Consider the following 23,198-nt stretch of genomic DNA (forward strand, 5'->3'; position numbering starts at 1 on the left):
TTTCACCTGTTCAGTTCTCACACCAGCCATAAGATGTTAATGCCATCCTACTCTTTTAAGATGAGAAAATTGAACCTTGTCTGAGAGCTATTAAAGGACAGAACAAAGATTCAATGCTAAGTACATCTGACTTCAAAGCTTTAAGAAGGTATAAAAATATACTAAATAGATTGATTAAAAGCAGAGTGTTACATGTAATCATTAAAATAATGCACTTATATTTGCATGTACATATATGTGAGTATATATACATATATATATATATATATATACATATATATATATATATATATATATGCATTCTTAACAAAGACTCAAAAATCAATGTAGAAGGGAAATATTATTTAGTAGTTAATAAATCTGAGACTGAAATTGTAATTTAACAGAAAATCCAATTTATATTTTTATTGGACACAGTTCAGAAAGATAAATTGTTGATGCATTGAAGAGTTATATGTAAAAACAAAATTATAAAAGTTTATACAGAAGTAGAATAGTCAAAATCATGAGAGAACTTATCAGAATTTGAACAAATGAAGGAAATAACAAAAGAGTAGATTAGTAGATTTAGTTGTCTAATAAACTAAATCCTGTATGTCAAAATTTTTCCAAATAAAAAGCCAACTTCAACACTGATAAAATATCTTCTAATAAAATACCTTCTAAATAATACATTAAAATTATGTAGCATTTTATATAAAGAGCTCATACAAATCAATAGGAAGAACACTACAAACTTAGTAAAAAAATGACAGATCAGTCATAAGAAATAAAAACATCTAGAAATGTGTTCATCACTTAAAACTAAAGAAATGCAGACTTATTTCTTGAAAGAAAACAACAGTTTTATACCTTTTCTCATCAAATTAGCAAAGGAAAAAGCACGTGAACAGCTTGGTGTGATGTGCCTCTGCTACAGGTAATGGTTTTAATTGGTCCCAGTTTTTTGGAAAATAATGTGATGATATGAATTGAGTGCCTTAAAAGTATTCTTATGCTTTGATGGGAGAGATGAAGAAATATTTCCACAGTGCTACCTATTGAAAGCAGCCTGGATGCCAAGGGTCAGAGCCACATCATTCCTTGAGTGCTGTTCAGCCCACAGCTAGCTGCAGTATGCAGTGGCTCAGAGCACACCACAGGAGGTAGACAGACCTGAGTTCAAATTCACAGTACAGCACTTTGCAGTTACTATTTAACTTAATCGTGAAAGGTGATGATAATAGTAAGATGTTCTATCTAAGAATATTAGAGTTAAATACCTGTGAAAATTACTAATCAGCATAAATCATATAATAAGCCTTGAATTTGCTATTAATATACTATCAATTACGATTAGTTTATTCACAATTATAATTGATAACATTGATGTATAATATAATTAATAATTGATCATATTTAAGTATAATTGACTAATAATTAATGGTAGCAAGTTGTAATAGCCCCATGTGTCACAGTAAATCAGGGAAAATCAGCACTAAAGCATCTCAATTCTTAAGGTCCAGCTAATCGGAGCCCTGCTACCCTTTGATGTAACTGCTGACAACTACTTCTTCCTGACCTACCTCCTTCCCCTCCAGGAGCAATCAGAAATCATTTGGCTCTCTGGGGCCAATGTTACTTCTGTTTTTAGACCTCTCTGCTTAGTGGTAGATCTGAGGTACTCATGACCAGGAAATTGTGAGTGTGAAATATTATCAGCTACTTTCTAGCTACCCGGATGCCTCTTTGACTGTAAGTATTACTGATGTAATTTATTTAATCCATCTCTGTTCAGTAGAACCTATACTTTGAAAAAGGAAATCCCTTATTAGGTTACCTCATTTACCTTGTTTTATATTTATTTCAACTTATTGCCATTGGAATTGGTCAAAGTTGGTCATCATTGTAGATAACTAGCTTTGGGTTGGTTTTGGTCAGTCTGCAGTAAATACTGATCATGTTCTTCTCAGAAAGCACCATGCTAATATTGTACCAGTTGTATTTGGAGGTCTAGAATAGAAGAAGGAAAAGAGAGGACATGTGGAAAACTCAGGCTTTCCCTCAAAAAAACTATTATCTATCCAGGGAACCAAAAACTATTACACAAATGAAGCCTATCAAAAGACATGAATTCATAATTCACTTTGAAAGTAAGATTTTTGTCTGTGCTTTAGTGAGAGTGTTACCTTAAAAGTGCATAAGCCATTTGAAGGATTTTTATTTTCTCAAGTGCCCCTCTTTGTTTCTTTGAAAAAGAACCCAACACTGGTAGGCTGCTCCTCACTTGTTAATAAGGCAGAATACTTGAGCTGTAGTGTTGAAGAATTCCACTAAATTCCACTAATGTGGATTAACTTAGTTGCAGAGAAAATTCTTTAATCAGTCATCTGTTTTTTGATTAATTCATTATTTATTCCTAACCTCTAATCACACCATATAGAAAATTTACCTAAAGTATATTGAAAAAAGAATGTATGGCATTTTTCTTTCTATGTTAAGTCGGGATAGTAAAATGATAATAGTGTGAAATTCCAGGATAGGAGTTTCAGATGAGCCCTCACTTTTTAAATTTTTTTATCTTTTTAATATATTTGTTCTTTTAGTTATACATAATAGTAGAATGTATTTTGACATATCTACAGAATATAACTTCCCATTCTTGTGATTGTACATGATGTAGAGGTGAGCTCTGACTTTTTGTGACCTACTATCCATATTCATTTTCAAGTGTTCTACATATTCTTCTTTTACTTGTTATTAAACATTTCAACTAATAATTCTAAAAGTTTAGTTTAAAAGGTGATAAATTTAAAGTTCAATATAATAGTGTGTATTTTTAAAGGAATTATCTCAAATAATTTTATCTCATAGGCATACACTGTGACAGATGTTTGCAAATCTTGGTTTAAAACTGATTGAAGTATTTTAAGAAAACTGAAAAAATGTCAGATGTAAAATTTATTTTACCAAGTGCAGATGTAAGACATCAAGTTCTCAGACTGATGGCAGAATTAACAAAAAACACCATCTGGTTCAATAATTATCTGAAAATACCCATATTCTTGGATTTGTTAATACCACTTAGTTCCCAGCTTTATTTTATCTGAGTTTGCACACCAACCAGGCTAGGTTGTACAAAATGAAGACTATTTCCATCTGATCATTTTAAAAACTGTGTGTTTGCATGAATAATGAATTTTTGAATTGTTACTAAACAAGCAAATTATTTGCGTCTGTGTCACATCGGTTATCAAGTTTGCACATGTGACAGCTTCAACAGCCGTCACGTAAAATGCATAGAGCTTGTAACCATATGTTTTTGCTTGACAAAAAGCTAAAACTCAAGATCCATTTTCAATATGGAATGCACAAATTAACACTTTAAAATGCACCACAATATGTACAGCTTGGCAAAATTTGCAGAAATAGCACGTTTCTAGATATTAACTGATATCTTTGGATTCGACCTTAAGGTATTCAATCATTTTGATTAAAAGACTGATTTCTCATAAAACCACAGTCTGTTGGAGGCGCAAAGCCAATGACATTTGAGCATTCATATATTTTCATAAACTTTGAACAATGTCAGTGAGACACCTCTTCAATCTTGGCCACACAACAGCAGGGTATTCAATCTTTCTTTAGCTTAAGACAGAAAATTTGAATATCAGCATAGGGTTATAAATGTGGCAGGTCGGGTGGTGTGCTCCGTGTTGATTGTTAAGGAGCAGACTGTTTGGTTTGCAGAACATTCCGCTGTGCACTCTTAGCCAGCATTTTCCCTTTCCTTCACTTTTTCCCACCTCCCTCCCCCAAAGGTATCACAGGAAGAAAGTGTTTTGTTTTATAAATGTGGTTCCTTTGAAGACTTTCTCAGGTGTGAGAAGGATGCCTTTAAAAATGACTACTCCTGTTGTCTCAATTGCTCTGAGGACTGTGATGCTGTAGATACCCTGATACTTCTTCAGCAGCTTTTTCATCCTTTGAACATAATAATTAGTCTTTATGATATCAAGTATGTCTGTTCCCCTTTGGCCTCCTAAGCAGAAATTGGATGTTCTTCAAATATTTCTTTTTTTGGTTGCATAGTTCAGTGCAGAGTGATTATCCTATGTGATCAGTGAGATGTGCAAGGTTTTCGTTTGTTGTAAATGATAGTGTTAAGTGTATTAACATCCTCTACAAATCGCATGTCTCTCTCTTTAGAGCATTGTCTTGCAGACAGCTTGGGCAAAAACCAGATGGGCTGTGAGGGGAAGATGAGCAATTCTGTCTTGTCCAGACAGAAGATGCAACAACAACATTCTGTTAAGTAGAGACAATGAAGGCTTATTTTAATATATTGTAATACATAACAGATGCCTAAAAATGTTTACCTAAAATTCCTTTAATCTTGCTAATCCTCACATTTAACATATTCTTAGTATTAGAATGCAAAGCATTTTTAGTATACTCTAAGACAAAGGAGAGCAAAATTATTGAAGAGTTGGCTTCACTTGGCATGATCCCACAGAATTAGACATAGTCGTTGATAATAGTCCAAATCTTTGTATTTTTTATTATTTGTATGTATACCCACCTCCAAAGATAAAATGAAATGTTTGCTTTGGTAAGGTAGAATCCATATCAGAAAAGGTACTTATTAATTGTGTTCTTAATTTCAGTAAAATCTGCTATGTGAGACATAGGAGTAAATTGTTCAATTAAATAGTTTTGTAGCTCTTCTAAACCAGTACAGCTTGATTCATTAACTCACTGCTGTGAGATATCTTCAGTGACCAGCAACTGATAGTTCAAGGGGTAATGATGTTGATTCAGCTACCATAATTTCCAAATAACTGCAGGCTTCATTACTTCCTACTGTAGCTGGCCAAATACACACCTTCAGTAAGTATTGTGAGCATAGGCCATATCTAAAGATAAAACAATTCCCTTGCCTGAGTAGGTTATCACTTCTGTAGGGCTTTGCCCTCACAGTCCTGTTCACTACACTGACCATCCATTAATTCAGCAGACATTAAGGAGCATCTGTTGGGTGCCAGTCACTGTGCAAAGTGCAGGACTCCATCCGTAAGCACTGTCCTCCTGTGCCTGTGGAGATACAGGAGACAACAGTGACCACAGTAGGTGTCTTGTGGTGAGGACTAACCAACACTCGCACAGGAATTGAAGGCTTGTACCTTCACTGAGGACAAGCTGTTCGAGGGGAGGAGGGTTTGAAAGCATTCCAGGGAGAGGGTGACCAAGTGCAAGGTCCTTCAGAGGGAGAGAGCCACATGGCACACTGAAGGCAGTGAAAGTTCAGACCAGTGTGACTGAGAATGTGGAAGGAAGAGCATGTGGCCAGTGAGGAGGACTATACAGGCCGAGGGACAGCTTCAGGTTTTCATCATGGAGATTATAAGAACAAATTTAAATTTAGGAATCAAACTCTTCTCATTTATGTAGAATGGATCAGAGAGGGTAGAATTAGGAAACTAGTTAGGTGATCATAACCAAGACCACAAAGATACAGGTGGTTTATACTAAGGTCATAGCCATGGTTACAGAGCAAAGAGGGAGGGTGCAGGATACATGCTGGAGACTGAGTTGGCAGGACTCACCAGTGAATTGTAAGTGGAAAAGCAGGGTAGTTGGATGGATTAAGAAAGATTGCTGGTTTCCCATCTTGAGTGATGGACGAGTGTTGATGCCTTTTGATCTCTGATTTAGAACAGACTGCAGAATTAGGAGACAGTCACCTCAGGAGAGAGTGAGGAGACAGAAGAGAGGGTCCAGGTAGAATCCTGAGGACCACAAAGCTCAAGGCCAGCCCCAGGACAGCGAGTCAATACAGGAGGTGGTGAGAGGGAACAGTGTCAAAGTTGAAGAGACAGGAGGCTTCAAGAAGGAAGGTGAGCCAGGCTGAATGTCATGCACCTGTGATCCCAGCAGCTCAGAGGCTGAGGAGAAGGAATGCAAGCTCAAGGCCAGCCTGGGCAACTGAGGCCCTGTCTTAAAAAGGCCTGGGGTGCCTGGGTTCAATCCCTAGTACAAAAAAGAAAGAAAGAAACATGGAGTCAGGATGCCCTGTGGCTTCTTTTGAGCCGTTTCAACACCTCCCACCTGGGCTGTATGCTCAGTGCACACAGCCTGGTGACGGGTCTGGGTCATCAGTGAGATGAAGAGCAGAGTGCTATCTACCCTGGCCTCTGCTGGGCCTCTATGGTCCTGGAAGAATCAGATTTTATTTGGTCATTCAGCAAGCTGCATTGTGTTTCCAGAATGCTACCTATCATTAAACTATGTGTTTCCGGGCTGTGCTCTGGAAATTCTCAGGGAGAGCTCTCAGTTTATTTGCCAGGGATGCCATAATAAGGTGCCAGAGTCTGGAAAGCTTAACAGACATTTATTTTCTCACAGAACAGGAGAACAGGAGTCTGAGACAGGTTTCAGCAGGAGTTGTTCCCCGCAGGCCTCATGCAGATGGCCATCTTCTCCCTATGTCTTTATGCAATCGTCCTCTGAATGTCTGTGACTCAACCCCGTCCTCGAATAAGGACATCAACCACACTGGATTCGGGTCCATCCTAATGGCCTCATTTTACCTTAATTACCTTTTTAAAGGACTTATCTTCAAATCCAGTCAAATTCTAAAGTATTTGGGGTTGGGACTCCAACAAGTAAATATTGTAGGACATAATTTAGCCCCTAACAGGCCCAAAATGTGCATTTTAAGCAAATACCCCAAGCAATTTTAATGCTATTTGGCTTCAAACCAACTTTAAGAAACACAGAACTACAATGTACAGAAAACTGCTGAGATAAAAGGGATTAATGTGGTCCTTTCCCTTTAGGGACTGACATCCCTTGGGGAGATCTACCCATGAGCTTTGAGAATGTGTTCTCATGTTCAAGTTGTCACACCTGTCTTTACATTGTGTCTAGTTCCCAAAGAAGGCAAAATGCAGGGGAGCGGGGAGGGGGGAGTATATCTATGAACATGAATAATTCATGTGCTGTGAGCAACCATATCTTATGTTAGCTATACATATAGATCAGATAATTTTGTAGAATAACTGAAAGTCAGTGTCAGGATACTTTGCCCACAAAAATCGATCATTTGGTTTGTACCTTCAGCTATATTTGTCGTGGTTACTAATATAGTTAACCCAGCTGGGTTTTTTTTAGAATAAATACTTGCCCTTTGCTCTAAATGCACATAATATGGGGTCACTTTTAGTTTGATTTGTAAAATCCAGGGCTAAAATTCTTTCTTTCTGTGTTTTTCTGACTTGCTGGTGTGTTCATATGTGTACACATCCACATCTGTGAATAAGGTAAAGAAAAATTTAGAAGGTGCTTTAAAGATAAAAGTTCTGAAACAGTGATATGTCTGAGACACTATTTGTTATGAATGTTTTATACAGCCTAGTTTATTTCTTTTTAAAAGTATCCTAAGCAGTGGCAGGTTCAGTTTGGTTTCAGAGGATAAAGATTGTCAATCCTGAAATCTTTATCCTCATGGATCTATTCTTCTCCCTCCCTCCACAGAGGAAGTGCTCCTAGCTGGGGCCACTGCTCAGGACAGACTGGTGTTCATTCTCTCTCTTCAGATGCCATGCTGCCTCTGCAAAGGGTGGAGAAGAAGCACGCTCACCATCCTCACTCAGTGGGAAGAGAGAGAGAGTAGAGTGCAGGGAGGGAGGGAAGGAATATCTGTTTCTCCAGCACCCCCGTACTCTCCTGTTTCAGCATGTGGCTTATAGTACCAGTTTCCATGGTTTGTTTTATGTTTGGGCAAATCGTTGTCAACATGCATGAGTACAGTGAACACATATTTTCAAATGTTGAAGAGTTTCAACTGTAATAACAAAAAATAGCTCCAAACTCAAATTGTATTATAATAAAACATAAAAATTGAAGGTGAAGTCTTACAGTAAAACTGCCTCTTTAAAGAAACAGTAATAACATGTTTGTGTGTCCAAGTCACCAGGAATCATGTAAGTACATGAAGATTATAACAATAAAATATTTAAAAGAATTTCTAAAAATAGATATGTTAAATTAATAGTTATTTAAACTAGATGAAAAGTTAATTTTGAAAGTTACATGATTGGGGCAGAATATTCATAGACAAAAAAGAAAAAAAACCATTGCACCAGGTTCCTTAGTCTACCTGAATTATTAATTTTCGTGTTAGATATTTAAATTTTATTCCTGGACTGGACAGGACTTAGTAATTGCCAACAGCAACAGTCAGAGCCATACATTAGATCTTGCTCTGTTGGCTAAAAAATATTACGTTGTTATTATCTAAAGGATTAAGGTTTTCTCAGATTCTTTCTCTGTATAATGGGAATTATCTGCATAATGTGGGTTGCTTTTTTGAGTTATTGGAAATATGAATTGTTAGCCTGGAATTTATTATATATGTCACATTTCTCAGATTTCTGTAGCCTGAATGGGATACTGAAAGGGCAAGGGACATGCTCTAAGAATATATCTAGTTCAGCAGACTTGTTTACAGGCCACACATTAGGTGCCATGTCAACAGTGAGTGGACAGGAGCACTCCTGGCCTCGTGGGCAAATCTGGAAGAGTGATCACAGAAGGTGGCCAGGACTGGTGGGACCTACGCGGAGCATAGCTTTGGGACAGGATTTTTTTGTTTGAACAGAACAAGAAAAGGCTCTGGAAAAAAGAGTGTGGTGGGATGGGAAGAGCTGCCTGGTGAGCCCCAGCAGCTACCCTGCTGCTGGGAGGCATCACTACCCTGCCAAGCATCCTCTTCCCCATCTTGTCCCCAAGCATGAGACCTTAGCCCCCAGCCACTGATAGAAGAGCAGAATCTCTTCTCCCTCCCTACTGAACCACAGTGACTTGTCTACTCTTTAGTAACTTCCCATCATTAATAAGCCCTCGTTGATTCAAGGTCACTTGGCCCCTTTGTAATCATGGGTTGGCTGACCTGAAAGATATCATTATCTCACACAAATCACAGCAGTTCACTCACCTGCAAAACTCCCTGCACATGTAACAATAACACAGATTGTAGATCTCCTAGGTTACCTGTTAAGGGCCAGGTGAGCAGATTAGTCAAGGAAGTTGAACTTTCTCTACTATGAAATAGTATGATGGTCATCGTTTAAAAATATCTTTAGGTAATACACAAAGTCATTAAAATTATAATGCTGAGGTGATATAATCACTGAATTTCAATAATATATATTTCTATTTTTTGTTATTTGTTTGTTTAGCTGATTTAATTTTGCATGAACTAATCCCATGATGGCTCAGCCCATTTTTCCTCTTCCCTACCTTTACCCCATATAAGAAGAAAATGGATCAATTTTTTTTAAAGGACATTGATAGTCATTAGAGTGTGGAGAAAATTGATCAAAATATTAATTAGACTTTTGTTTTGCTAGTTTGCATTAGCCAGATGGAGTTCTGATCTTTAACAGCACCATGACTCATGAAACTGCTTGTGTACTAAAATGCCATTATTAACACAACAGTAGTTTTCAGCAGTTGGTAATTATTGGCATAATTAAACATTTATCAAGAAACGAGTATTTATCATTCATTAAACTTTCATTAAAAATCCATCTTAGCAAAGGCTAGACTAGTGATTTTCACACGATAGCTTCTAAACGTCTGGCAGGAACGTGGAGCACTCTCATAATGACCTACGTCATACAAAGGTGATGCTCAGGAAGGGGGCAGCTGTGGGATTTGGATTTGGTTTATCCTCAGCGTCATTAGGTTGGACCAGAGTTCACAGCATTTGGCATTTTGTAGCAACCTATCTAGGAAGTGGTATTACCCTTGGCAAAGAAAAGTTACTTCTATGCAAGCTCTGTAATGACATTCACATAATTTGATTTCCCAAAAACATGGGGGTTTTTATATCTTGGGCATGATATTTTGTATCGTGTATAGAAACTGGAGCAGAAGTAGAGACTGATATTATCACACTCTAAATATCTGACTTGAAAGTTCGACACAAGGAATCTTCCTTCAGTTCCCTTGTCACTCTGCAGGCCACTGAAAGGCGTTCTGTCAACCAGAGGCTTCACCATGTCACAGAGCATATGTCACTTGATGTACAGTGATGACAGTCTTGGTGTTATGTTCAGATTTTTTGACTTACTTTAGATTACATACCTATTTCCCAAAATAAAGGAATGAAATAGGATAGAAAATGACATATAGAGAATTCCACCTAACAGCTGCTCTCAACTCCTCTGCATGTTTTTCCTGTTTAACTGCGTACTACCACCAACACGGCAGTCTTCACATAGAACTAGTTGATGTTGTTTTTTTTGTTTTTGTTTTTTTCCCCCCCCAAAAAAAATGTCCATGTTTATGGGGTACCATATTATATTCAATACATGTATATATTATATAATGTTCAAATCAGGGTACACATTTCTCTCATTTATCATTTGTTTATGGTGAAGACATTCAAAACCTTGTTTTCTAGCTTTTAAGAAAAATGTAGAAAAGCTTATTCCTATCTATAGTCATCCTACTCTACAGTTGCATACCACAGCTGCTTACTGCTCTGGAATTTCCACTTGGTGCTGTGGATCAACCTTGCCCATCCCTGCCCTTCCTGTTCTCCCCCAGAGTCTCCCCATTCCACTCTCAACCTCTGTGAGATTAACTTTTCAGATTCCATGTATGAGTGACACCATCTAGCATTTTTCTTTTTGTGCCTGACTTATTGCAGTTAATATAATGATCTCCAATTTTAACATTAACATTAACATTCTGGGTACCTTCGTCAGGACTAGACAAGTGGTAAAAAGCAAAGATTAGATAAACAAAGATTGCTCAGAATGCCTCTTCGCATAGATGATAGTGCTTCAAATCCTATTCTATATTCAGCAACTTTCTTTTTGTTTTCTCCTGGGCAAAAAATTTACTGTATCAGTGCTTTTATGTCACGAGAATGAATTGAATTTGTACCCTTTAGTGCAAACAACAATAGACAGAGTGGTAACCTAGTGGAAAACAAATAGACACCCCGTCCCTTTTGGGGATTCAGAGAGGTTCAGAAGGATGGAGCTGACGGTGGAGAGGTGGCAGATAAAAAGAGGCCAAAGCAGGAAAGAATCCTGCGGTCATTTATTACCATGCCATCTTCATAGTGTTTGCTGAACCAAGGTGCAGAGTAATGATTCAGACAAATGACGTTAATCATAATAGCTGGCCCTTTGGCAAAAATGGAACACCCAGCATCACAGCAGGAGACCTAATCAGATTCCCAAAACCTGCTTCAGAAGGAGAGAATGTTGGGCCTTCAGTTTTTCTGTCAATGGCTTCCCGTGGGATATATTGTCTTTAAAAGAAACAGAGTGGTATGAAACCATACGCTCTTGTCCCCTCCCCTTCCCAGACCTCCCAAGAAATAGTCACATTAAACTTCATGATTACTATTTATAGTGAAAGTGCATTGGTTTTGTATTTTCTTTTTATCCTTCCAGTATGATAAGATGGCAGGAGCTGTTAGGACTATTCAAGTCATATTTTTCATAATACCACTGATCAGAGTTTATCTTTACTTACATCATTTTAAAATGGCTATGTGTGTCATGGAACCAGCTGTGTAACATGTACATGTCAGTGTTCTGGGTCTTATGTGAAATGAGGAGATTCACTCAGAGATGGGCAACCATTAGGGCATTCTAAGTACATTTGGTCAGTATCTATTCAGAGAATATGTTTAATGTCCTTCTTGGTCTTTGAAATATATTAAAAGCTAGAGAAAATAATTTCATTTGTTATTGTGTGTTGAGTTTTTATGGATTTTCATAATTAACCTTATTGGTGGAATGAGTCAGTTGTTTTTTAAGGATACAACTCATTAGAAAAACCAAAGAAATTGTTTAGTTCTACATACTTTCAGATTTATTAATTGCACACATTTTCTCATCACTTTATCATGCACACTTTGGCACTTAATGCTGTTGTGTAGACAAGAGAACAATTGAGAAATCGGTTATACATCATCTCTCGGGGAAAATTAAGTTGACATGTGGGAGGCTAATGTACACACTTCAGATTCTTTGTTGATTTGCTGTTTTCGTCTTCATAACTCTAGGTAAACAGTGTGTGCTGCCATCTAACGCACAGGTTAAGTGTAGTTGCAGGCTATTATACGTCATTAGCGTAAGTAATATGCAGTCACAGAAGAAAGATGGAAGCTCTTCACTTGTAGCCACATGGACATTCCATTTGTCATCTGGTACAGCACTGCAAAAATTAGTTGCAGCAGGCCTTCCTGTAATTTATAGCTTAGTGTGATGAAATTAAGCAGTGAGCCACACCATTTTGGCTGATTAGTGTTAATGTGTTTTGCATCCCCCTTTCCAATGACAGATTTGGAGGGGGGGGGGAAGAAAAAACACCAGCCCTGTTCATTCAAAATGTCATCTCTGATACCCTGTTTTTGTTACCAATTTCAACCAAACACTGGACTCATCTTTGAACACAGAGCTGCTTTCAACAATAATGAAAATGGCATATATCTGTTATCTTCTGGAAGTGACATTGTGCCTTCTCCCACCATTTTATGATACTGTAGCCCTTATATGATGAAATAAGGCAATAATGATTTAACAATATTGACTCAAGGGCAGTACTGCAGATGGAATTGATGGATACCAACAGACTAGACCTTAGGCTCTGGCTTTCTCTGTCTGGCCAATAACCACTCATTGTTGATCATAGAATAAACAGAATACTATAGATGTGTACTTTGATCTGGCGCCTGGCAGGCATGGAATAATTTTTAAAGGTGAAAAGGCCACCATGTGCAAGAAGGAATAGTGACCGGCGAGTCCTGCACTTAGAGCTATGGTATGTTGTAGCTGAACAGCTCGTTCTGGGATTTCCTGTATGTATTTGATCAGCAGTGGGCAGTGTATCCCCCTTGTCTTTGGAATACGTTGCAAGTGCCAGTTCCTGACTTCTGAGGATTCTGTTAGCTAACATATCTTGTGATGGGGAGAAGTATCACAGTAGAATACGATCCATAGGTAATAGTGTCAAGAAGAAGAATGTCCTTCTTGCCCTTTCTTCTGGATTATTGCATGGGTTATACAAAGATTGAGATGAGTTAATAGAAAACAAAGAAACTAGTGGTGGCAGGAGCAGGTGAGGGGTAGGGGAAGTAACAGCATTGCAGAAAGCATGGCTCTTGCTGATGCCAAAAAATAAAATAATAGGTAGCTTTCTTTCTCCCAAAGCAGTAGCATGCATAAATGGACCTGACATAATCATGATAGGCATCTGACACTGGGTAAAACTGAGACTGGGCAGAGGATACTAATGCAGAGGGAACTCTGAGAGTTCTAGCAACCCATGTGGAAGCTTTCTAGCCTTTGCAGATGAATTGCAGCAGTGATGAGAAAAATAGTGCAATTCTTTGGTTTCATTTTCATTGTGATTTACATAGAAGAAAACATGTTGATAGGAAAAAAATTTATGATTTAGGGGCGGAGGGTAGTGTCACCTAGCAGTTCTGTACTGAGTGGAGCCCTCATTGTTTCACAAGAGGGAATTTATACTGTTCGTTGTTAAAATGACATACCTGAATGAATCAGACCTACCTTGTTCACACCCAAGATGAGAAAAATGATTTATTATCTGTCCTTTGAATTTCTCTGAGCATTCTGTCTAAACTTTAAAGGAGGATTACACTTGCGATTAAATCTTAACAAATGTTGTTTTAACTAGACTGCAATATATGTTATTGACAACAAGCAACTTTTTTTCTCAAAATAACATTGGTGCTTAGGCATACAATTTACAAAAATGACAAGAAAGGGTGGTACTTTTTCCAAGGTGAATGTGAGTTGACTGATTAGCTGGTATTTTAACTTATATTCTTGCAAATTACAGACATAAGAAACCCTGCAATTTATATGTACTTTAGAAGTGAAAGCTTTAATCCTATGAATCATGAAAGTCAAGTCGTAATAATTTAAGTACCATATTTTATTTATCTCTCAGATTGTTGGCTGATTCAGAAGTATTTCCACTGTTTTGGGGTTCTGCCTTTGGCCACCTAATTGCTTCTTAGGAAGTCAGAGGGAAACTGCTTATATAACTGCACGGATTGTCTTTGGCAGCATCGAGCCAAGGCATCAATCAGTCCATCTGGGTAAAATCACAAGCTGACTCCGATATTGCTAAATATTTATACTGTCAAATACACACAGACATCCAGATGAAAAGAGGCATTCATTAGGAATTCTCCAGCTTGTCAGTTTAAAGATGTAGATTAGAGCAAAACCTCCCACTATGGTACTGAGTGCTCAAGAAAAGTCTATATTTAGCTATTCTGAGCAATAAATATCATCATATTGCCTCATTTAGGTAAATAGAGAATAAATATTGTCAAGATGATCTAGAGATAATGTAAACAGATCCCTGTTCGGAGTCTGTGTTACAGGGGAAATTCCAGGACAGTGATGAGCCGGTGATGCTTTGGGTTTAACCCTTTTTCTTAATCACACACCCCTCCCCTTTTTAGTGACAAAGATTGTGTTGCTGACAGATTTGGGGGAAAAGATGAAGGAAAAAAAAATTAACCACAAAGGTGATTTCAAGTTATGTGAATCAGAGCACTAATTAGTGCTTGTGTTGCAGTATTGTCTTGATAGCTCCAAAAGCTGCTGCTGCCGAAAATAAAGATATCTGTAGCAAAGCTGAAGTTCATTTCAGAGTTTACCAGAGCTGATGAGGCCCATGGATCTCAGGGGAACATGAGAGCTCAAAGGTCAAGACAGTGTTTGACAGGACACAGAGGCAGCGCCCGCCCCGGATCCCCTCTGTGGCACTGTTCTGCAATAAGATTTCTCACACTGAGAATTTGCCACAGAAGACTGAGATCTGTACCTTGACATGGCTCAGTTTCAGTGCTGAAACCGCAGGCACCTTGCATGACAGCGTGCCTCACACGTGTTCTGACTGAGCAGAGGATGTGTTCCTTCTCAGGGGGGCGCAGGCTCACTGCTCTTCCCTGATAATTGATAATCTCAGAATTTATACTCAATGGGAATTTTAACTGATGTCAAAGTTTTAGTTAATTACACTAGATGATTTTTTGAGATTAATAATTAACATCCCTCTTTATAACTAAATATCCATAATTAATCAGCAAATCATAATGTGAAGACTAATTAACTTCAAACTCAAATTTTAACAGAAAATCCATATTACTCTCTAGCATCATTAATTACCAGAGTAATCAAAGTTTCCCCTCATGGGATAAAACATACAGCTTTGTGGGTTTATCAGCTGTGCTGTTAGCTCAGAAGGATTTCCAGAGGAACTTCAAGTGGCCTCACCAATTATGAGATTGCCAGATTGTTCAGACCCCTGTTCACTGGCCCCATGCTGCATTATCAATAAGCTGCTTCTGCAGCTGGATGAGAAGCCAGCAAAGCAGAAACTCCCCCACCCCACCCCCATGTCTGCCTTTTTTTAATGGGAGGTTAACCCAGTGATTCCTGGTGAGCAGGTAACTTGGCTCCCCATCTTTAAGACCACACCCTGCTCCTTTGTCTCTTTGCTGGTTAGCTAATTTAAAACTGACTAGTACCAAACCAAAGTGTACATCCAGCACTGTTCATAAATGGACTTTTTTCAGTAATACAAATGTGAAGTGTTAAGGAGGCAGTCTGTGAAAGGAAGAAATGCTTTGCAAGGCCAGACAACTTTACGTGGCCATCGCAGGACTTACCGTGGGTCCAGCTCCTTAGAAATAGGGTGCTGACACTGGAAGCGCGTCTTTAGGGATTCATTTAGAAATTTTGGAGTTAAAATTGTATTTAAAAATCTACATTTCAATTATTATATCACCTATTCTTCCAAGTGCACACACAGAATACTGTTCTTTTGTGTGGCAGCTGTAAAAATCCTAAGCAATTTTTACTGTCAAGAAAACTCTGGATAAATAGGGGCTGTTAACTTAGGCAGATATCTGAGGTTATTTGGTGGCAATCAAGAACTCACAGCACTTCAACTAATGGGTTATGATCAGAAACTGTTCCTAATAGCCAGCTAGACGGATCTGAATATGAAGATTTCTATAATTTTGTTGTCAGCTTGTGATGTACTCTAGTGCTAATTATTTGGAACAATTATGTTTTCCTAATAACAAAAGAAGAAGCAGTGAATTAAGCAGGCTTACCTTCAGATCTTTAGATAACAGTTTAAATGCACTTGCCATTAAGAAATAACATTTCTTTTTGCTTTACGGAACCCTAATTATTTAAGATGCTGTCTTTTAAAACCCACGGCTTCCACTTCTGTTAAACCTGCTCCGTGTGTCAGTTTGCACTGATGACTTTAGTAACTAGTATTTTCTCAGTCTTAGGTTTATGCCTGTACCTCCCATAGACTGCTTACTTCATTTAGTTATTCAAAAACCATAATTAGTGCAGTAATTAACGTGTGGATCCTTCAAAGGAAGACTGCTGGAATCACGGGACGTCTCTCGTCATCCTGACTGACATACGGATGATAAAGAGGCTGGGTGGAGTGGTGACAGGATGTGTATTCTTGCAAGGTAGCTGTGCTGCAGGGAAGTTCAGACAGGACCTTGGTCCACGGGGCCCTCACGTTCAGAAAAGTAATTATCCACACTGTTTCTATAATTCAACTAGGTGTTATCCTGCATTTGCAGCTGTCAAATCATTTGTTTTAAATGTTTTTTTTTTTTAATATCTTATGAATACTTGAAAGTTTCAGAACAGAGGCCAGGGCTTGTTCTGTCCTCTCCTGCACACTTTCTTTCTTTCTCTCTTCCTTCATTTCTCCATTACACAGAGTTCTTCCTAACCATTGATTTCAAGCCTCTGGTGACACATGAGTTGACACAGGTCACAATCATAGTCACAAGGAAAAGGCCCAACTTAACATGTTTCTCCAGAGATTTCTTTGGTTAAATCTCACTTTCCATATGAGCTGCATGGGCTGTTCTCAAGCCACAGTAAATGAGTTGTGCACAGTTGAGCTTGGCTGCTGTGACAGAGAGGCACAGGAAGGACTCTGCTGGGCTTGCTGCTGTGCGGGCTGCCGCTCTGTAATTGGTTCATCTGGACTGTTTGGCCTCTCACCTGCCATGAGCAGCAGCACATCTGGCCTACTGTGGCCCTTATGGGCATCTGCCCCCATCTGTGGCTTGCATACCGAGCTTAGCCCTCAGGTAACACCTGTAAATCTGAGGGTGCAGCTCTGGTAGCCCAAGGGTGCCTGCTGTTCCTCACCAAGGATCTTGAAAGAGTCCCGAGCATGTTGCTACATTTTGGCTTCTTCAGAGTCTGAGGCTCAGACTGAAGTGGGAATAGGATACTGAGTATTAGACATTGGGTATTGGTGGGAACAATCACAAAAAGAACTTTATTCAAACTGAAGGGTTCTCTGTTGGTCTATTCCCTGTATTTACTACATGATAGAAAGACTCTGGGTACTGATCTGTATTCAGGATGGAAGGGAATATTCTGTCTTCCTTTATTTTCAAACGGATTTCTGTCTTTACATCTGTAATGTAATGTCAGTTCATTCTGAGTTTGTAGTACATCTTTACATACTGCCTCAATTGCTGAGGTCACTTGGTTTTGAACCACAAGAAATCAAACTGTTAAGCATTATCAAGTCTTAATAACTTGTAGCTGAGTGGGTATATTTAATAGACCCTTCTACTAATCAGAACACAAAGTCGCCCTGCTGTATTCCTTTTTCCTAAAGCATACACTATTTAAATTAGCCTTTACTGATGCTGCTGCAATTTATTAACTGTAAATTCAGTAAATTTTCTACACACTCTCTAATACACAGCCTTCTACTTCATGAAGAATGGTTTTGAAGAGTGCCATGATAGTGCAGGGGGAAGAGCAGAGCGCCTGCCACGTGATGCCTCGAGCACCCTGCTCCTGAGGCCGTGCTTCCTGTTTCAGAAGTGTGATAGCTTTGGTAGTGAGCAGTTCTGGGCAGATGAGACATGGCATGAGGGCGTTCTCCATGTGTTCAGCACTACCACTAGAGAGCACGTGCCACCAAGGTGCCTTACACAAGGTGCCTTTCTGATAGATACAGTGTCCCTGTACTGTAGACACAGAAACTGGAGCCTGGAGAGTTAAACAAGCTGCCCGAGCACATGTCCTGAGTCAGGGCTGGGCAGCTTTTAACCTAGAATGCCCAGATCCTAAAGTCTACCAGAAATCATATGGTTAAGGAAGGGAGAGCATCATCGACAGTTAAAAGTCAGACCATGTTCATAAGTGGTTATCAGAATTGTTTTTTAAAAGATGACCCTAATAATCATAGGAAAAGCCATAGGGTTTCCCAGTCTCTCTTCAGCCATTTGTTTCAATGATTCCATGCACATACATGTGTACAGTTGCACTGGCACTCCCTTCCACCCCCCAGCACGCACATGCACGCACACACACACACTCTCTCTCACACACACATACTTTCTCTCACACACACACACTCTCATATACACACACTGTCTCTCACACACACTTTCTCACACACACTCATACTCTCTCTCTCTCTCTCTCTCTCACACACACACACACACACACACACACACACACCACCTAAATGTCCTAAAAACCATGAGATCACTGAGCCTGGTATGAAAGAACTCAAATTTCTCACATTTGGCTGCATTGGAGCACAGCAAATAAGCAAAAACAGCATAAAGCACATGTCCAGCTGTACTGTAACTGAACAATACATAGAAAATAAAAAACTTTAATTGACCACAATTACAGCCACCTAGTGGACACTCTGCATCACCATTTTTATATAAAGACATGTTCATTTAAGAGCTGGCCTTTTCTGAAGGAGATGTAGTATAGCATGCCTTTACAAAAGTCAGTACCAAGGGCAGTGAAAAACCCCCAGCATCCCACAGACACACACCTTACCTTAGCCTGAAAGATGATGTCTTCAGATAATTTGCCGTTCTTTCTACTACACTTCAGAAGATTAGACAAACCATAAGGCTTGAATTGTCTCTGGAAAATAAGTATGAAATGGAACATACAAGTTTTTACAGGTGCTAAAAGCAAGTTGTTGAGTTGCTCTAAATATCTGGAGATAAAGAAAAGGAAGCATCATGCTTGAGTTAGAGTCCTGAGGGTCCCCAGGTAAAGAAGATCCCACTGCTGGCTGCATTCAGGAACGTCCCATTGCACTTTGTGTCAGGAGATCCTTTGGATTCGCTCCTAGGGTCACACCCCGCATCCGTTGTTGCTTTTGCTCCTGGGTCATGTTCCCTTGTGTGGGTGTGCCCCAGTGTGTTTATCTGTTCTCCTGGTGATAGGCATCTGGGCTGCTGCTACGTGTGCATGATTATGAATAGAACTACTAAATGTTTGGCAACAGATCTTTGGGCTAGTATTTTCTTTTCCTTAAGAGTGAGGTGATGTGGTGAGAGATTGCCAAACTGTTTTCCCAAGCGTCTACACCTTTTTGCACTCCACCACCATCTGTGAGAGTTCCAGTTACTCTGCATACCCTCAGCACTTGGTATTATTGATCTTATTTGAATTTTAGCCACTCTAGTAGGTGTGATATGTATCTCATAATGATTTTAATTTATATTTTCTAGTGCCTGCAGATAACGAGTGTCTTTTCCTGTGTGTGTTTATGTGTGAAATGCTCTGTTGAGAAAACTTGCCCTCATGGTGAGTTAAGGCATCCCTCTAGGCTACACAGGTCACACACAGCCCCTCCTGTATGACAACTTGCCGAGATGGAAACATCTTCCTGTCCTTTTTTGCATCCCCCAGTCTATCTTTGCCGGGCCAGCCTTCTCCTTCATGGGTCACGTGGTATAGTCTCTGAACTGGCACTTTGTCCTCCCCATCTGATTCCTGTGGATGTGCTCATGACTTTGCACCTAAGTGAAATTCCCTCACTGAAACTTGTTCACTGGCATTGAATACAGAACACTCCTTTGCAAGCACTATTTTCTTAAAGCAGCCAGATGTGGGGTTTGCTTCTGTTGCAGTAATATCAGGTTTTTCTCTGCAGGAAACTGACTCTGTGGCTTATCCAACCTACTGATAAAGATGCCTGAGTTGCCAGGTAAAGAAACCTACATCATAATGTTGGGATAACCCTTCAACTGAATAAATACAATTGACAAATAGTAGTACATAAAAATATTAAAGGGAGTCAGCTGTTTTGGTAATTGAAGGCAGAATTTTTTAAATTGCCTTCCTGCCACTGGATTTCCTTTGTAAACCAAGAATTACTAAGAAGTTATGAATTATTTTTATTATCCTTAATCCTTTTACTGTGTGCTTCTGTAGAAAGTGTTGAAGAACATGCAAATATGGTCAGTATAAGATTTTAAACCACAGGACCAGAAATAAACACCACTGAAAACATTCTCGTGAATGAGAGCATCCTGACATCTTTAGGACCTCCAGGGAAGTTTTCATAAATTATGGAACTGGCATTAGATCAAATAATCCCAGTACCCCCCCACCACATACACACACACTTTTTAGAAATATATACTAGTATGGTAGGGGGCAGGTCTTGTCCTTTGGCAAAAATACATTTTGTCATGTTTACATATAGCTTCATGAAAGAGTTTTGCAGATTTTTTTCTTCAACAAAAAGACAAGGACTTTAGGGTTCCCTGATAATTCAGCTTTGACCATAGTAGCCACTAGAAGGTTCCATGTTGTTCATGGATTCTGTTACTGTGGGCACTGTTCATACTCATACAATTTGCTTGGCTCAATGTTTGCATTAAGGAACAACCCTATGTAATGTTTCTAAATGGTGGAGTGGATCTGAACTTAAATAACCCTATACTGTTATCATTTATACAGGCCTTGAATAAAATTTGCAAATAATTACATAGTCATTAATGTGTTTGTTAGGTAGTGTGAAATAAATGTATTAATTGTGTTTTATTGTAACTAAGTTTTATAAATAGGAAGGTTATAACTAAAACCATATGATATTTGACTGGCTTATTGAAAAAACCATCATATCATCACCATATGTGTGTCGCTGTTTAAGATTTCTTACTTTCTGTTAAAGTTCATCAGGTGCCTAATTTTCAGGCAAAGACTAAAGAATTATTTATTTGTCAGAGTTCAGGGTATTTAACACTCATTACAGCTACTCTTAACATTCAATTTAAACACACTATTGTAAATTCTATTATAGTAAAGAATTTGTCCTAGGATATTGTACACCAAAAGAATGCAATGTCAGCTATATGTGTTTAAGTTGGGAATGAAAATTTGTTTTACTTTGATTAGGAAAAGCGTATATGTTGTGTGTGCATGTATATGTGCACTTGTATATGAAGGCACAGATAAGTATGTAAAATATGCAGAGATGATCATCTCAGCAAAGTTTTAAAGTAGATGTAACTGGGAACAAGTTATTCATTTTCACTAAAATGCATATTAATAACAGAACCATCCAACTTACATTGTTTACATAGATTATTTGAACTCAACTTAAATTCCCCTTTCTGGCTTAATTGAAGGCAGAAAAACTGGCAAGTCACTGCCTCATACACACAGGTCCTTCGCCTGCAGACAATGGAAACACTGCCCTGGGAATGTGGCTGAAGTTTCCTGAAAGTGAAACATGAAGCCTGCCAGGCCCATCTGTGCCAGCCTCATGAGACAAAAGCACCCAATTTTATCCTCACTGTCTTTTGTTCTCCGCAGTGCTGCTATTCATGTGGCTGCTTCATGAATGCCAGAGTCTGAGGGCATCCACTGATCCTTCCTTTCTCTGCTGCACTGTTCATTCTGTTATAATACTTGTCACCCCTGCACCCTGTTCCTCCTTAAAAATGGAAACTTTAATGTCAACAATCTTGAGTAATTTTATAAGGTTTTGTGCTAAAAGACCAAAGGATTGTATTTGAGATTGCAGATCAAATATGGACTGGGATAGGGTAGATGACTATGCTTTTAAGCAGAAGGAAAAAAATCTAGTTCTTATGCAGGTCCCAGAATCTATAAACTGGTATTTTAACATATTGATGTCAGTTTTCATTATCTTCATCAATGGGTATTTCCTATCTTTTTTTTTAAATTTAATTGATTTTATGTTTTTTAATACATGACAGCAGAATGCATTACAATTCTTATTACACATATAGAGCACAATTTTTCATATCTTTGTATATAAAGCATGTTCACGCCAATTCATGTCTTTATACATAGACTTTGTTGTGTTTTTTTGCATTACAATTCTTATTACACGTATATACCACAATTTTTCATATCTCTGTTTGTATATGAAGTAGGTTGACACCCAATTCATGTCTTCATACATGTACTTTGGATAATGATGTTCATCACATTCCATCATCCTTGCTAATCCCCTGCTTCCTCCCTTTCCCTCCCACCCCTCTTCCCAATCTAGAATTCATCTATTCCTCCCATGCTCCCTCTCCCTACCCCACTATGAGTCAGCCTCCTTATATCAGAGAAAATATTCAGCATTTGTTTTTTGAGGGATAGGCTAACTTCACTTAGCATTATCTTCTCCAGTGCCATCCATTTACCGGCAAATGCCATGATTGTATTCTCTTTTATTGCTGAGTAAAATTCCATTGTGTATATATATGCCACATTTTTTTTTATCCATTCATCCGCTGAAGGGCACCTAGGTTGCCTCCACCTGCATGGGAGCAGAGCGCAATCTGGATTCTGCAGAGGTGCTGATAGGTGGTTCTGCTGAGCCGTGAGTGAGCTAGAACTTTGGGCTTTGGGTCCATAGCCCAGACATTTACCCGATCCCAGAGGCTCTGATTTCTGCGCAGTGGTCGCAGCACTGGTGATTTCTCAGTATTTCCTATCTTAACGTACAGTATTTGCATTTGATGAACCAATCAGCTTAAACATGGCCTCTTTTTTCAAATGATCAGAGTAATTTTTATTTGAAATCACACAGGGCCAAGTATGGTGAATACATCCATTTGAACTGTGATGCTACAATCAGCCCATTAATTTCCAGATCTAGATAACACTGGTGCTGTACTATGGAGGGGGAGGTATGCTAAATGTATAGGAGAATCTGTATTTTCATACCCTCATAGGAGTTTTAGAAAGATAATGTGGAACCAAATCAGAAGGTAACGCTTCCTGTAGACTAAGCAGGGAGCAGCCAGGTTGCTGAGCCAATCCCTGCAGGTGTCAGTGTTAATGTAGGAT

General features: G+C 38.7%; 1 protein-coding gene across 4 annotated transcripts in view; it reads left to right on the forward strand.

The window, feature by feature from the left end:
• Positions 1-23,198, forward strand: part of Znf407 (zinc finger protein 407) — a 433,003-nt gene that overhangs the window by 388,545 nt on the left and 21,260 nt on the right. Inside the window, exon 9 of one of the 4 annotated variants that reach the window (XM_046448590.2) lies at positions 20,032-20,067. The exons of the other annotated variants lie outside the window; for them this stretch is intronic. Within the exon in view, the coding sequence (XP_046304546.1) occupies positions 20,032-20,039 (8 nt within the window). The 3' untranslated portion in view covers positions 20,040-20,067. Of the gene's footprint in view, positions 1-20,031; positions 20,068-23,198 lie in introns of those variants that run through there. 4 annotated transcript variants of the gene reach the window in all.

Source organism: Marmota monax, unplaced genomic scaffold (assembly GCF_021218885.2).
Source record: "Marmota monax isolate L192 unplaced genomic scaffold, Marmota_monax_Labrador192_F-V1.1 WCK01_AAM20220418_F8-fsc00060, whole genome shotgun sequence".
Lineage (NCBI taxonomy): Eukaryota > Metazoa > Chordata > Mammalia > Rodentia > Sciuridae > Marmota > Marmota monax.